This window comes from Chiloscyllium punctatum, chromosome 1 (assembly GCF_047496795.1).
Source record: "Chiloscyllium punctatum isolate Juve2018m chromosome 1, sChiPun1.3, whole genome shotgun sequence".
Taxonomy (NCBI): domain Eukaryota; kingdom Metazoa; phylum Chordata; class Chondrichthyes; order Orectolobiformes; family Hemiscylliidae; genus Chiloscyllium; species Chiloscyllium punctatum.
In genome coordinates this window covers 11,662,156-11,676,255 of record NC_092739.1, presented here as the reverse complement: position 1 = coordinate 11,676,255, position 14,100 = coordinate 11,662,156, and the positions used below count along the sequence as shown (strand labels likewise).

The window sequence follows — 14,100 nt, the reverse complement described above, 5'->3', positions numbered from 1 at the left end:
AAGGAATAAAATCTGCCATCCTCGCATGGTCTAGCCTACATGTGACTCCAGACCCACAGCAATGTGCTTGACTCTTACTTGCCCTCTAAAATGGCCTAGCAAGCCATCCACTTGTACCAATCACGACAAAGTATCTAAAGAAATGAAACCAGTTGAATTACCTGGCATTGACCCAGGCACTGGAAAAAACAATGGCAGAAATATCCCTGTCAACCCTCCAAAATCCACCTCACTAACACCTGGGAGGCTAGTGCCAAAATTGGGACAGCTGTTCCACAGAGTATCCAAACAACAGTCTGACATAGGTAAAAATCCTGATGAAGGGCTTTTGCCCGAAACGTTGATTTCGCTGCTTGTTGGATGCTGCCTGAACTGCTGTGCTCTTCCAGCACCACTAATCCAGTATAACAGTCTGACATAGTCATACTCACTAAATCATATCATACAATGTCCCAGATACCCACCATTACCATCGCTGACGATGTCCTGTCTCACCGGAAGGGCAGACCCAGCTGAGGTGACAGCACAGTGGTATTCAGTTGGGAGAGAGTTACTCTGGGAGTCTTCAGTATGACTCCAGGCCCCATGCTTCAGGTGAAACATGGGCAAGGAAACCTCCTGCTGATTACCACGTACCATCCACCCTCAGCTGATGAACTGGGACTTCTCCATGTTGAACAACACTTAGAGGAAGCACTGGGAATGGCAAGGGCATAAAATGTACTCTGGGTGGTGCATTTTGATATCCACCACCTAAGAGTGGTTCGGCAGCAATAATACTGATCACGCTGGTCAGGTACTAAAGGACATGGCTGCAAGACTGGACCTGCGGCAGGTGGTGAGGGGACCATAGAGTCATTGAGATGTACAGTATGGAAACAGACCCTTCGGTCCAACCCGTCCATGCCGACCAGATATCCCAACCCAATCTAGTCCCACCTGCCAGCGCCCGGCCCATATCCCTCCAAACCCTTCCTATTCATATACCCATCCAAATGCTTTTTAAATGTTCCAATTTTACCAGCCTCCACCACTTCCTCTGGCAGCTCATTGCATACAGGTACCACCCTCTGTGTGAAAAAGTTGCCCCTTAGGTCTCTTTTATATCATTCTTCTCTTACCCTAAACCTATGCCCTCTAGTTCTGGACTGCCCCACTCCAGAGAAAAGACTTTGTCTATTTACCCTATCCATGCCCTTCATGATTTTATAAACTTCTATAAGGTCACCCATCAGCCTCCAATGCTCCAGGGAAAACAGCCCCAGCCTGTTCAGCCTCTCCCTATAGCTCAAATCTTCCAACCCTGGCAACAGTCTTGTAAATCTTTTCTGAACCCTTTCAAGTTTCACAACACCTTTCCGACAGGAAGACCACAGAATTGTACACAATATTCCAACAGTGGCCTAACCTATGCCCTGTAAAGCTGCAACATGACCTCCCAACAACAGGAGAAAGAAAACAATCTGCCAGCTGTAGATGCATCTGTCCATGATACATCCAGAATCGGTAAGAGTGACCACCGCACAGTCCTTTTGGAGACCAAGTCCCACCTTCACAGCCAGAAGTGTCGAATGGTCCATCCATCTTGTTGTGTGGCACTATCACCGTTCTAAATGGGACAGACTTCAAACTGATCCAGCAAATCAACACTGAGCATCCATGAGGCACTGTGGGCCATCAACAGCAGCAAAACTGTACCCCAGCACAATCTGTAACCTCATGGCCCGGCATATCCCCCACTCAACTATTGCATTAAGCCAGGGAATTAACCTTGGTTCAATGGAGAGTGGAGGAGGGCATGCCAGGAGCAGCACCAGGCATAGCTGAAGATGAGGTGTCAACCCGGTGAAGGCACCAAACAGGACTAATTGCATGGCAAACAGCATAAGCAGCAAGTGATAGACAGAACTATACAATCCCACAATCAACGGATCAGATCTAAGCTCTGCAGGCCTGCCACATCCAGTAGTGAATGGTTGGTGGACAATTAAACAATGGAGGAAAAGGCTCCACAAATATTCTCATCATTAACGATGGAAGAGCTCAGCACTTCAGTGCAAAAGATAAGGCTGAAGGTTTCACAGCAATCTTCAGCCAGTAGTGCCATCTTGGCCTCCTCCAGTGGTCCCCAGCATCACAGATATCTGTCTTCTGTCAATTCAATTCACTCCACGTGGTATCAAGAAACCGTTGGAGATACTGGATACTGCAAAGGCTACAGGCCCTGACAACATTCCAGCAAAAGTACTGAAGACTTGTGCTCCAGAACTTGCCACTCCCCTAGCCAAGTTGTCCCAGTACAGTTACAACACTGGTATCTTCCCGACAATGTGGAAAATCACCCAAGTATGTCCTATACATGAAAAGCAGGACAAAAAAATCTAACCTGTTTACTATTGATCATCAGTAAAGTGATGGAAGGTGTCATCGATAGTGCTATCAAGCAGCACCTTCTCAGTGACACCCAGTTTGGGTTTCGCCAGGGCCACTCAGCTCTGACCTCAATACAGCCTTGGTCCAAACGTGGACAAAAGAGCTGAATTCCAGAGGTGGGGTGAGAGTGACAGCCCTTGACATCAAGGCTGCATTCAACTGAGTGTGGCATCAAGGAGCCCTAGCAAAACTGGAATCAATGGATGTCGGGGGCAAACTCTCCAGTGGTTAGAGTCATACCTGACACATGGGAAGATGGTCGTGGTTGTTCGAGGTCAGTCATTACAGCTCCAGGACATCACTGAAGGAGTTCCTCAGGAGAGTGTCCTAACCCCAACCATCAATCACCTTCCCTCCATCATAAGGTCAGAAGTGGGGATGGTTGCCAATGATTGCACAATGTTCAACGCCATTTGCAACTCCTCAGATACTGAAGCAGTCCATGTTCAAATGCAACAAAATGTAGATAATATCCAGGCTTGGGCTTATAAATGGCAAGTAACCTTTATGCCACACAAATGCCAGGCTATGATCATCATGGTTCAGAGACAATCTAACCACCGCCCCTTGGCATTCAACAGTGTCACCATCACTGAATCCCCCACTATCAACATCCTAGGGCTCATCATTGACCAGAAACTCATATTGTGTGCAATTCTGGTCTCCTTCCTATCGGAAAGATGTTGTGAAACTTAAAAGGGTTCAGAAAAGATTTACAAGAATGTTGCCAGGATTAGAGGATTTGAGCTATAGGGAGAGGCTGAACAGGCTGGGGCTGTTTTCCCTGGAGTGTCGGAGGTCCGGAAGTGACCTTATAGAGGTTTATAATATCATGAGGGACATGGGTAGAATAAATAGACAAAGTCTTTTCCGTGGGGTCGGGGAGACCAGAACTAGAGGGTTTAGGGTGAGAGGGGAAAGATATAAAAGAGACCTAAGGGGCAACTTTTTCACACAGAGGGTGGTACGTGTATGGAATGAGCTGCCAGAGGAAGTGGTGCAGGCTGGTACAACTGCAACATTTAAAAGGCATTTGGATGGGTATATGAATAGGAAGGGTTTGGAGGGATATGGGCCGGGTGCTGGCAGGTGGGACTAGATTGGGTTGGGATATCTGGTCGGCATGGACGAGTTGGACCGAAGGGTCTGTTTCCATTATGTACATTTCCATGACTCTATGACTCACCACATAAACAGTGGCTTCTACAGCGAGGAGTACTGCGACAAGTAACTTACTTCCTGACTCCTCAAAGCCTGTCCACCATCTACAAGTCAGAAATCAGGAATGTGATGGAATATTCCCCACTTGCCTGGATGAGTGCAGCCCCAACAACTCAAGAAGCTTGACACCATCCAGGACAAAGCAGCATGCTTGATTGGCACAACATCCACAAGCATCCACTCCCTGCAGCACCAATGTTCAGTAGTGGCAGTGTGTACTATCTACAACATGCATTGCAGAAATTCACTAGAGATCCTCAGATGGCAACTTCTAAACCAAGGACCACTTCCATTTAGAAGGACAAAGGCAGCAGATATTTGAGAACACCACCATCTTCAAGATCCCCTCCAAGCCACTCACCATCCTGACTTGGAAATATAACACTGTTCATTCACTGTCGCTGGGTCAAAATCCTGGAATTCCCTCCCTGATGGCATTGTGGATCAACCCACAGTAAGTGGACTGCAGCAGTTCAAGAAGGCAGCACATCACCATCTTCTTAAGGGCTACTAGGGACAGGTAATAAAATGCTGGCCAGCCAGCAATGCCCACATTCCACAAAAAAAGAAAAAACTCACTATGTATTCACTACTGCTTTGCACTTCTAAACATATATAACCCTCTAAACATATATAACCCTCTAAACATATATAACCCTCTAAACATATATTATTATTGTTTGAAGAAAAAACTGTAATGGAACAATGGGTGATCTTAAACAAAATGATATTGTTCCTAATTTGTTCCTAATCAGCTTCACTTTACCTCTTACTTCCTATATTGTGTTAGAAGGTTTTTTGAGTTTCCTTTTATGTTAACTGAGGTTCAATTCTCATATTCTGTCTTTGTCGAGTATCACCCATTGTTCCATTACAGATTTTCCTTCAAACAATTTTATCCTGACCAGAGTACTTCCATCCTGCTGCAGCTATCCTGCCTGGAAAAGATCTTGCTCTCTTTGAAATTTGGCACTGCTGTGTGTCCCGATGAGTGCAAGTTGAAAGGTTTTGAAAGGAGTTCTCATTTTAAGCAACACTTATTTTCACCGGATTGATCAACATCATTCCCTCCAACACAGGTGATGTCCACTGATAACTACCCACCTTTCAGTTTCATTCTCAATTCTGCAAATACAGCAGTTATTGCCTGAATTTAGCTGGAACTGGATAATGTCAGGTAATTAATTTCTCCATCATCACATTCCAGGGATCTCCAGTGACCAGAAACATAACTGGACCAGCCACATAAATATCCTAGCTGCATAAGCAGGTAGGAAACTGAGTATTCTTCAATGACTAACTTACCTTCTAACAACCCAAAGCTTGTCTCTCATCTACAAAACATGGATAAGGAGTACGTTGGAATATTTCTCATTTGGATAAGTGCTGCGGAAAAAACTCTGAACCATCCAGGACAAAGTATCCCAACTGACTGGTATCCTCCACCACTTCAAGCATTAATTCCCTCCACCATCAGTGTATAGTGGGTACAGTGTGTACTACCTACAGGACAAACTGCAAAAGCTCACCAACACTCTTTCAACTGTATCTTTAAAAGGTAGAACCTTTATCACCTGGAGGGACAGGAGTTAACAGCTACCTGGAAACACTCTCACCTGTATTTTCCCCTCTAAACCATCACCCTGATTTGAAAACATATTACTGTTCCTTCATTGCAACTGTGTGAAAATTCTCGGATTCCTGACCTAGCAGCATTGTGCATGTAAGGTCGGTCGATGTTCAAGTACGTTGGTTGCAACTTGGACAAATAGGGACAGCCAACGAATGCTGACAATTCCGGCAAGGCCTGATTCCAAGATAAATAAAACATTAGCACTCTTGGTGATGGAACAGATTTTGGGCCAGACGTTAATGTTGCAATTAGGATGGTCAGTGTTGAGAACATTCTGGTTAACCTCAGACTGCGGCTAGGGAAAGAGCTCGAGCTGCTGGCCTTGAAATGGAGTTTGTAGCTATTTTCACACAGTCCTCAGGGAATGATGTTGATCAATCAGGTAGAAATAAGTGTTGCTTAAGATAAGAAATCCCGTCAAGGATGTTGGTCAGGGTAACTTTGAAACAGGGTGAAGATCAACAGAGGTGATGACAAATCAGAGTGGGTGTCATCAGCATACATATGGCACCTGACGTGATTTCAGGTGATGCTATTGAGGGGCAGTGTGCAGAAGGAAATAGAGGTCAGCAATAGATCCTTGAGGGACAGCAATGGGAGTGGAAAAGGAATCCATTGCAGTTGATAAGAATGGAAAAACACAACAGCTGTCTTACTCAGCTCTTTGACAGAGGAGAGGTATTGGAGGAGGATGGTGTTGTTAACAATATCAAAAGCTGGACTCAGAAGGTTGAGGAAAGCTAATTTACACAGTTGAATTGAATTTTATTCATGGCTTAGGTAAAGGCTGTTTTTCTGATGTGATGGAAAAAGGGAATGGAAGGGGTGGCCAGGAAGATTAGGCACAGATCTAGACGGTGGTAGCACATTCATTGTCTTTGGACAGGAAAGGGAGGTTGGACATTGGGATGATCATTTTCAAGGACAGAGGTATGAAGGACATGTTCCATTGAAGAATAGAGGTAGAGGTGGCAGGTTTGAAGTGGATGGGGTCCACACTTGAGGAAAGAGAACCATAACAATACTAATTGACATGGAAAGTTAGATAGTCAACAGTTTGGTTGAAAAACGTTTGAGAGAGCAGGATGGGCAAGATGAATCCAGGGAGATCATAAAAGAAGTTAAGAGTAAAAATAGAGAAGCATGCAAGTTCAGAACTAGAATAGAGGTAAGCCTTCTCAGACATTTAGCTTGGTCAGGGGAAAGGAGGGGAGCAACAGAATGGATGGTTTTAATCTTTGTGACAAGAAATCCCTCAGGTACTTGTTTTTGTTGTCGGAGTTTTGGGTGAAGTGAACAGGGATTTCAGGTGACAGTTTGTAGTGAAAAAGAGACTGGGATTTCTTTGCATTCTCGGATTATCCTGGAATATCCTGTCTGCTATTTCCCTACTAGAGTCATAGAGTCATAGAGATGTACAGCATGGAAACAGACCCTTCGGTCCATCCCGTCCATGCTGACCAGATATCCCAACCCAATCTAGTCCCACCTGCCAGTACCCGGCCCATATCCCTCCAAACCTTTCCTATTCATATACCCATCCAAATGCCTCTTAAATATTGCAATTGTACCAGCCTCCACCACTTCGTCTTGCAGCTCATTCCATACACATACCACCCTCTGTGTGAAAAAGTTGCCCCTTAGGTCTCTTTTATATCTTTCCCCTCTCACTCTGAACCTATGCCCTCTAGTTCTGCACTCCCCGACACCAGGGAAAATACTTTGTCTATTTATCTTATCCATGCCCCTCATAATTTTATAAACCTCTATAAAGTCACCTGTCAGCCTCTGACGCTCCAGGGAAAACAGCCCCAGCCTGTTCAGCCTCTCCCTGTAGCTCAAACCATCCAACCCTGGCAACATCCTTGTAAATCTTTTCTGAACCCTTTCAAATTTCACAACATCTTTCCGATAGGAAGGAGAACAAAACTGCACGCAATATTCCAACAGTGGCCTAACCAATGGCCTGTACAGCCGCAACATGACCTCCCAACTCCCGTACTCAATACTCTGACCAATAAAGGAAAGCATACCAAACGCTTTCTTCACTATCCATCTAGCTGTGATTCCACTTTTAAGGAACTAAGAACCTGCACTCCAAGGTCTCTTTGTTCAGCAACATTCCCTAGGAACTTACCATTAAGTGTATAAGTCCTGCTAAGATTTGCTTTCCCAAAGTGCAGCACCTCGCATTTATCTGAATTAAACTCCATCTGCCACTTCTCAGCCCATTGACCCATCTGGTCCAGATCCTGTTGTAATCTGAGGTAACCCTCTTCGCTGTCCACTACACCTCCAATTTTGGTGTCATCTGCAAACTTACTAACTGTACCTCTTATGCTCGCATCCAAATCATTTATGTAAATGACAAAAAGTAGAGGGCCCAGCACCGATCCTTGTGGCACTCCACTGGTCACAGGCCTCCAGTCTGAAAAACAACCCTCCACCACCACCCTCTGTCTTCTACCTTTGAGCCAGTTCTGTATCCAAATGGCTAGTTCTCCCTGTATTCCATGAGATCTAACCTTGCTAATCAGTCTCCCATGGGGAACCTTGTCGACTGCCTTACTGAAGTCCATATAGATCACATCTACTGCTCTGCCCTCATCAATCTTCTTTGTTACTTCTTCAAAAAGCTCTATCAAGTTTGTGAGACATGATTTCCCACGCATAAAGCCTGTCCGTTTGACAGTAGTACAAAAGATATGTGTCACAAATAGGATGAAGCTCACTGATCCATGATGTCCCTGCAGCAACATAGATCTCTAACCTTTTACGGGCAATTTTCAACCATGTTTCCTGGCTCTGCTGTGGACAATAAATGGTTCTGGGTGGAAATGAATATGGGGAGATAATTAACAAGATGCAGATCTATCTATAATTGACTTTTTTTATTCATCTAGAGTCCATCAATGTGAAATGAATTAGACAATTTCACAACAAACTATCATAATTATGCTCCCCAAATATATAATTCCCTCTGGTTATTATAAATACTAAAATAGGTAAAATTCCAAACTTTAGTAGTTCTTTAGTCAAAAATTGTTCCAATTCAAATATTTTGTACATGCAGGATAGAAAAATGCAATTGGAGTAAAACATTGGCAGCTATTTTTATGCTGTTCTTGCTGCTTTGGATCCATCCTACAAAGTGAACATAACAGTGTCTACTGCATTGGTAATTTGAAGATTCTTGATTACGGCTCATAAACATGCCATAAACCACATGAAATTAATGGATTGAAATCCAGATTGACAATATGAAGCAGAAAAATAGAGAGATAAGTGGAAAAGACTGCTGGGAATATCTGGGGGGGGAGAATTCACAAGAGTGGTTCCAGGTTTTCTGTTGTCGTCCCCACATTACTCACAAAAAAATGTAAATATTTATTGTAACAATATTGATAATGATAATAGTTGCTGATAGCACATTATGCAGCCGGGAAATGAATCTGAAAACGTTTGGCAGTGTTGAAAGATATGTGGGCTAATGAAACACATTAGTTTAAATGATGGAAGGTAAAATCAAGCATAATAAAGGCAATTAGTAGAAATGAAATGTGTACAGAATGGATAGGTGCCCATTAGCAATAGATTGTAAAGAATCCTAGGTGATCATTGACACTCATTGGAATGGGTCTTTTTAAAAGTTAGTGCTAGTGAGTGGTTTATATCATGACCACAAATGAGTTACTCCCACAAATGTCAAGCCACCTAATGTACTGCTAGTGATGAAATATTTGAATATTCTTTGGTTAATTGTGTTCATTTCTAAGTGTGTTGACAAACAGATGGGAGTTAAGCACTAATTTGATAGGGAATTAATTAATTTAATTCTTCCATGTTCAATTAGTATATTCCTGAGCACTGAAGTCAATACGAATCCTCACAAAACCAATTTTGGTTATTGTATGCATCTAATTTACTGTGTTAATGATTCATCCATTGCTTTGCATTACTGTAAGAGATGGCTTGACAAATATCACATGGAATTTTCTATCAACAGGAATTTTACTGGAACTTTACATATTTGCTGCTTTGGTGGGAATGTTGATGTGCTTTGTTTCGATATTAATAGTAAGGAAGGACAACCTAATCATTTTTGTGAAAAAAAACTTCTTGGGATATTAACATTGTCAGCAAAGCGAATATATAGTGCCCTTGTCTAAAAGCCTTTAAAAAGGTGGTGATGAGTTGTGTTCTTGAATCGCTGCATTCCATGTGATATAACTACACCCGCAGTGCCATTAGGGAGATAATGGAAAATTAGTTTAAACTCAAGGCAGTGTGATGCTTAAGAGCATGAGAAATAGAGTTATAGAGATGTACAGCACAGAAACAGACCCTTCGGTCCAACTTGTCCATGCCGACCAGATATCCTAAACTAATCTAGTCTCACTTACCAGCACTTGGCCCATGTCCCTCTAAACCCTTTCTATTCATATATCCATCCAGATGCCTTTTAAATGTTGTAATTGTACCAGCCTCCACCACTTCCTCTGGCAGCTCATTCCACACAGGCACCACCCTCTGTGTGAACAAGTTGTCCCTTAGGTCTCTTTTATATCTTTCCACTCTCACCCTAAACCTATGTCCTCTAATTCTGGACTCCCTCAACCCACAGAAAAGATCTTGTCTATTTATCCTATCCATGCCCCTCATGATTTTATAAACCTCTATAAGGTCACCCCTCAGCCCTGGTCATTCCACGGAAAACAGCTCCAGCCTATTCAACCTCTCCCTATAGCTCAAATCTCTAAACCTGGTAACATTCTTGTAAATCTTTTCTGAACCCTTTCAAGTTTCACAACATCCTTCCTGTAGGAGGGAGACTGGAATTGTACACAGTATTCCAAAATTGACCTAACCAATGTCCTGTATAGCCTCAACATGATCTCCCAACTCCTATACTCAATGCTCTGACCAATAAAGGAAAGCACACCAAAATAGGAGGACTGGTTCATTTGGCTGCCCAAGGCTGCACCTTTATTCAGCATGGTCATGATTGATCTTCGACCTCAATTCCACTTTTCTGCCTGTTCCCAAATCTTTTGAGTCTGTGACAGAGCAAATATTTGTGCATCATATCCATAAATACATGCAACAATGGAACATCAATAATTCTCTGGGGAATTCCAAAGAATTCATCATCAACTGACTGAAGAAATTACTCAACACCTCAGTCCTCAATAATTGACCTTTTATCCTGAATCTGTCTCCTTGTGTTCTCGATTCCTTAGCCAGACAGCTCAGTTTCTAACCTGTCTTGAAGATCTTATATATTTCAGTAGAAGAAAAGGAGAACTTATTTGTGTCAATTATTTTACATCTGTGACCTCTTGTTACTGACTGAATTATAAGAGGCAGTGGCTTCCTGGTAGAACTTTCCCATTTTCTAACTCTCAGCATGAACCACAATGACTGGATTCTCCTCTCCCTCGTAAGGCCTTTCAAGCCAAGTACAGCTGTCCACCATTTTGCACTAGACAGGCAACGTGAGAGATTCTTGATCCTGCTTAAAATCATAACATACCTGTCTCCCTAACTATTGCATCATCTGGAACAACCCATATCTTGCTTATCTTCCTCCTCACTGTGGCTGTTTCCACACTGCAAGGTGTTCTGGTCAACATAACTAGTTTTCTGCCTGACAGACTAATTTTTATCCCTGCAGGAGGTTCAATGTAAGCTGTCAGATAGGATCATTTTCAGCAGGTTTACTTTCTCTGTCACATCTAGACTTCACTTACGCTGCGCACGATAGGTCACACCAATGCCATTCTAATATCTACTGTAACCCCATCAGACTCCCACAGCTTCCTGGATTCTGCTTCCTTTTGTCTCATTTTCTGTAAAGATTCTATTCCAGTCTCCCCATTTGTCCATCTCTACCTGACCACTTCTGGTGATTTCAGCATGCACAACGGTACTTTCAGTCAGTTTTTATTTTTGCCTTAACCGAAGTTTCCTGTTCAGTGTGTTGGACAGTGTCCTTGTTTTTGACAATTTCATTTCGCACACTTCTGTCCTCACTGCTCCCTTCAAGAAACATGATAGGATTTCCTTTCACCCCATGTTCCATACTGCCAGCTTTCATTTTAAAACAATCACGCTCCACCATTTCTACCATCACCAGCAAGGGTTGCAACCACCAAAAACGTTTCCCTTTTCCTTTCCGAATTTCAGAAATGATTGTCTCTCCATAACATACTTTACCACATTTCACTCACTCGAGATCAGAACAAAGGGAAGCTTTGTGCTGGGATAAAGGGCAGAAGAGATTAACTGACAGAAGGCATGGGAACACAAAGCAAAAGGGTATGACAATGGGATAAATAAAGAAAAGGAAGATAGGTCTGTAAAAAGTAGATGGTGCAGCAAAATCTTTACCAATGCCTGCCGTTCAAAAAACAAACCCGGAGGTCTCACCAACCCACAGTCATATTTGTTTTAAAATGTTACAACTCTAATTTTCCACTTCGCACTGAAAGGTCATCATCCTGAAATATAACTCTTTCTGTCTGTACTGATGTTGCCTGACCTACTACATATTTCCAGCATTTTCTGTTGTTGACTGTGTTCTATTAGTTAGGCTCAGAGTGGTCACTTGAGCAGATCTCATGAAGATTATTCCCAATTTTTTAGACATCTTGTAGCTTTTCTGAATGAGGTACAAGCCTAATGCTAATTCATAACATGTTGAGGATATCTCCATGCTGTATTGTCAACCCAAATAAGATATGGAGTTGAGAATCTCCAAACTGGTTTTGTACATGTGCCTTACAATAGTCTTACTTAATAACTGTAGAACCAAGCTGTCAATTTTTAAAATTATTATTGAGTTTATGAAAATATAAACAAGACCTCAATGTGATCTTTAGACATATACTTAAGAGGTTGTTGTATTTTGTTCAATTTAATAGCCACAAAACATAGTAAAGATAAAAGAATATGATGATGGTAACTTTTAAATCAATTATGGATTTACCTTCCCTTCCAGCCTTCTGCAACCAGTGAATCATTGAAGTAGCGAACTGAGGTTTGATGTACCTGAACAGTGCCTGGTAATGAAGAACAGACATGGACTGAGGAGTCTAATAACAAACAACATTTATTTAAACTAAATGTTAACTACAAAGTAAGTATTATTTGTAATTATATGACATCTTGTCATGCTGCAATGTCTCAATGCAATTTACATCACTTTTTAAAGTGCAGTGGTTGTTGTTACAATGAGAATATGCAACTGTTTTTTACCAGCCACAACCATCAAACAGGCAGGAATGCATTTTTTTTTGAGTGGGATTGATTGAAAGAGGAATGCCAGCAGTGAGTGCTGAACCACTTACCTTCCTTCAATTAATCCTTACTGATCTTTAATAGAAACTTGAATCATCGGAATAGGCATCTAAAGGACTGAAGTTTCAACAATGCGCTATTCCCTCAGTAGAAGACTACAATGTCATCTGAAATTATTAATTCAAATCACTGTGTAGGAATCAGCCCAATAATGATGAAGCTGACATAAAAAAGGAATTGCTAATAATAAAAGAAACAGTATTTTCCAAGAACCACCTGAAGCTCTCAAACATAAAAATTACCCAGTAGAAATCCCACAGGCCTGTGGTTTGCAACAAGCAACCTATTGTAACACCTGAGCGTCTGGACATTCCATCCTATCTTACAGCGTGACTATGTAATGAATTAATACTGGGGTACAGATTGCGCCTTCTTGAAACTTATGATAAACATTTTAAATAGCCACTTATATCATAACTTCTAAAGTTTTCAAAATATTTTCTCTGATCTAAGAGGCTAAACTCACATTACAGAGGCAATGCCACGTGAATCAGAAAGCAAAAAATGAGTGAAACCAACATGACACCCAGGTGGCTTAATGCCTCAACTTTGCTTGGCACATTCCTTAATTATAATAATGGTACTGCACAGAGTCCTATACCATTGTCACAAAGGAACTGTCAGCAATTCCCAAAAAATAAATATCTATAAGGATGTAACCTTTGTAGTTTGATGAGGTCTACACTCTTGTGAATGAACCCCTTATCTTTCTTCAAATAAACCTCGCTGAACATTAATAGAAATAGATTTGATTAAATATAACTATATACAGAGGGTGGCAAGGGAGGGCATTTTAACTGAACCCCCTATAGCCTTAGGCTCCAGTTCCATGTGATAATGATGTCACTATAATATAGTTCCTTTCGCATATACTTTGTAGCTAATACTTAGAGTAAACGTATAACACACTTTATTACTTCCTCTGTGTTCTTCTTATGGTACCCTATTTCACTATTAGCATTTAAGAACTAGCACTTAACTTCCTTACCTATCCTGCCCCAACCATCGAAGTATGTTCTGGTCAAAGTTTCAGTAGCCATATTCTTGGCCCTTTTTGACACTGGGAGAGCTAGACATACTTTATGTTATACTCCTTAGAGGGGGAAAAGCTTTAGCAAATTAGAGTTCCAGCCTCTGATAGTGAAGGAAACATAAAAGCTACCCTTCCCACTTTCACGAGTTTGACACTGGTATACAACAGGCAATAACATGCCGAGATCTATGGTAAGAATTGTTAATTCCTTATAGGACAGTACAGCACAGGAAAAACTTCAGCCCAAAAAGACTGCATTGATACATGATGCCTTTCTAAACTAAATACCTTTTGCCTGCACGCTGTCTGTATCCTTCAATTCCCTGCCTGTTTATAAGAAATATTTTTAAATTGTTGCTATTGTGCTGAAGCAGTAAGTGAGCAGGGAGGGTGAGCAGTGATATTGGTGCAGACAGAGGGT

The 14,100-nt window shown here is 41.9% G+C and overlaps 1 protein-coding gene across 1 annotated transcript in view; it reads right to left on the bottom strand.

The window, feature by feature from the left end:
- The window catches only part of LOC140477266 (uncharacterized), a 58,360-nt gene that overhangs the window by 16,292 nt on the left and 27,968 nt on the right, over positions 1-14,100 (bottom strand). Inside the window, exon 7 of the mRNA XM_072570885.1 lies at positions 12,276-12,348. Coding sequence (XP_072426986.1) covers positions 12,276-12,348 — 73 coding nt within the window. The remainder of the gene's footprint in view (positions 1-12,275; positions 12,349-14,100) is intronic.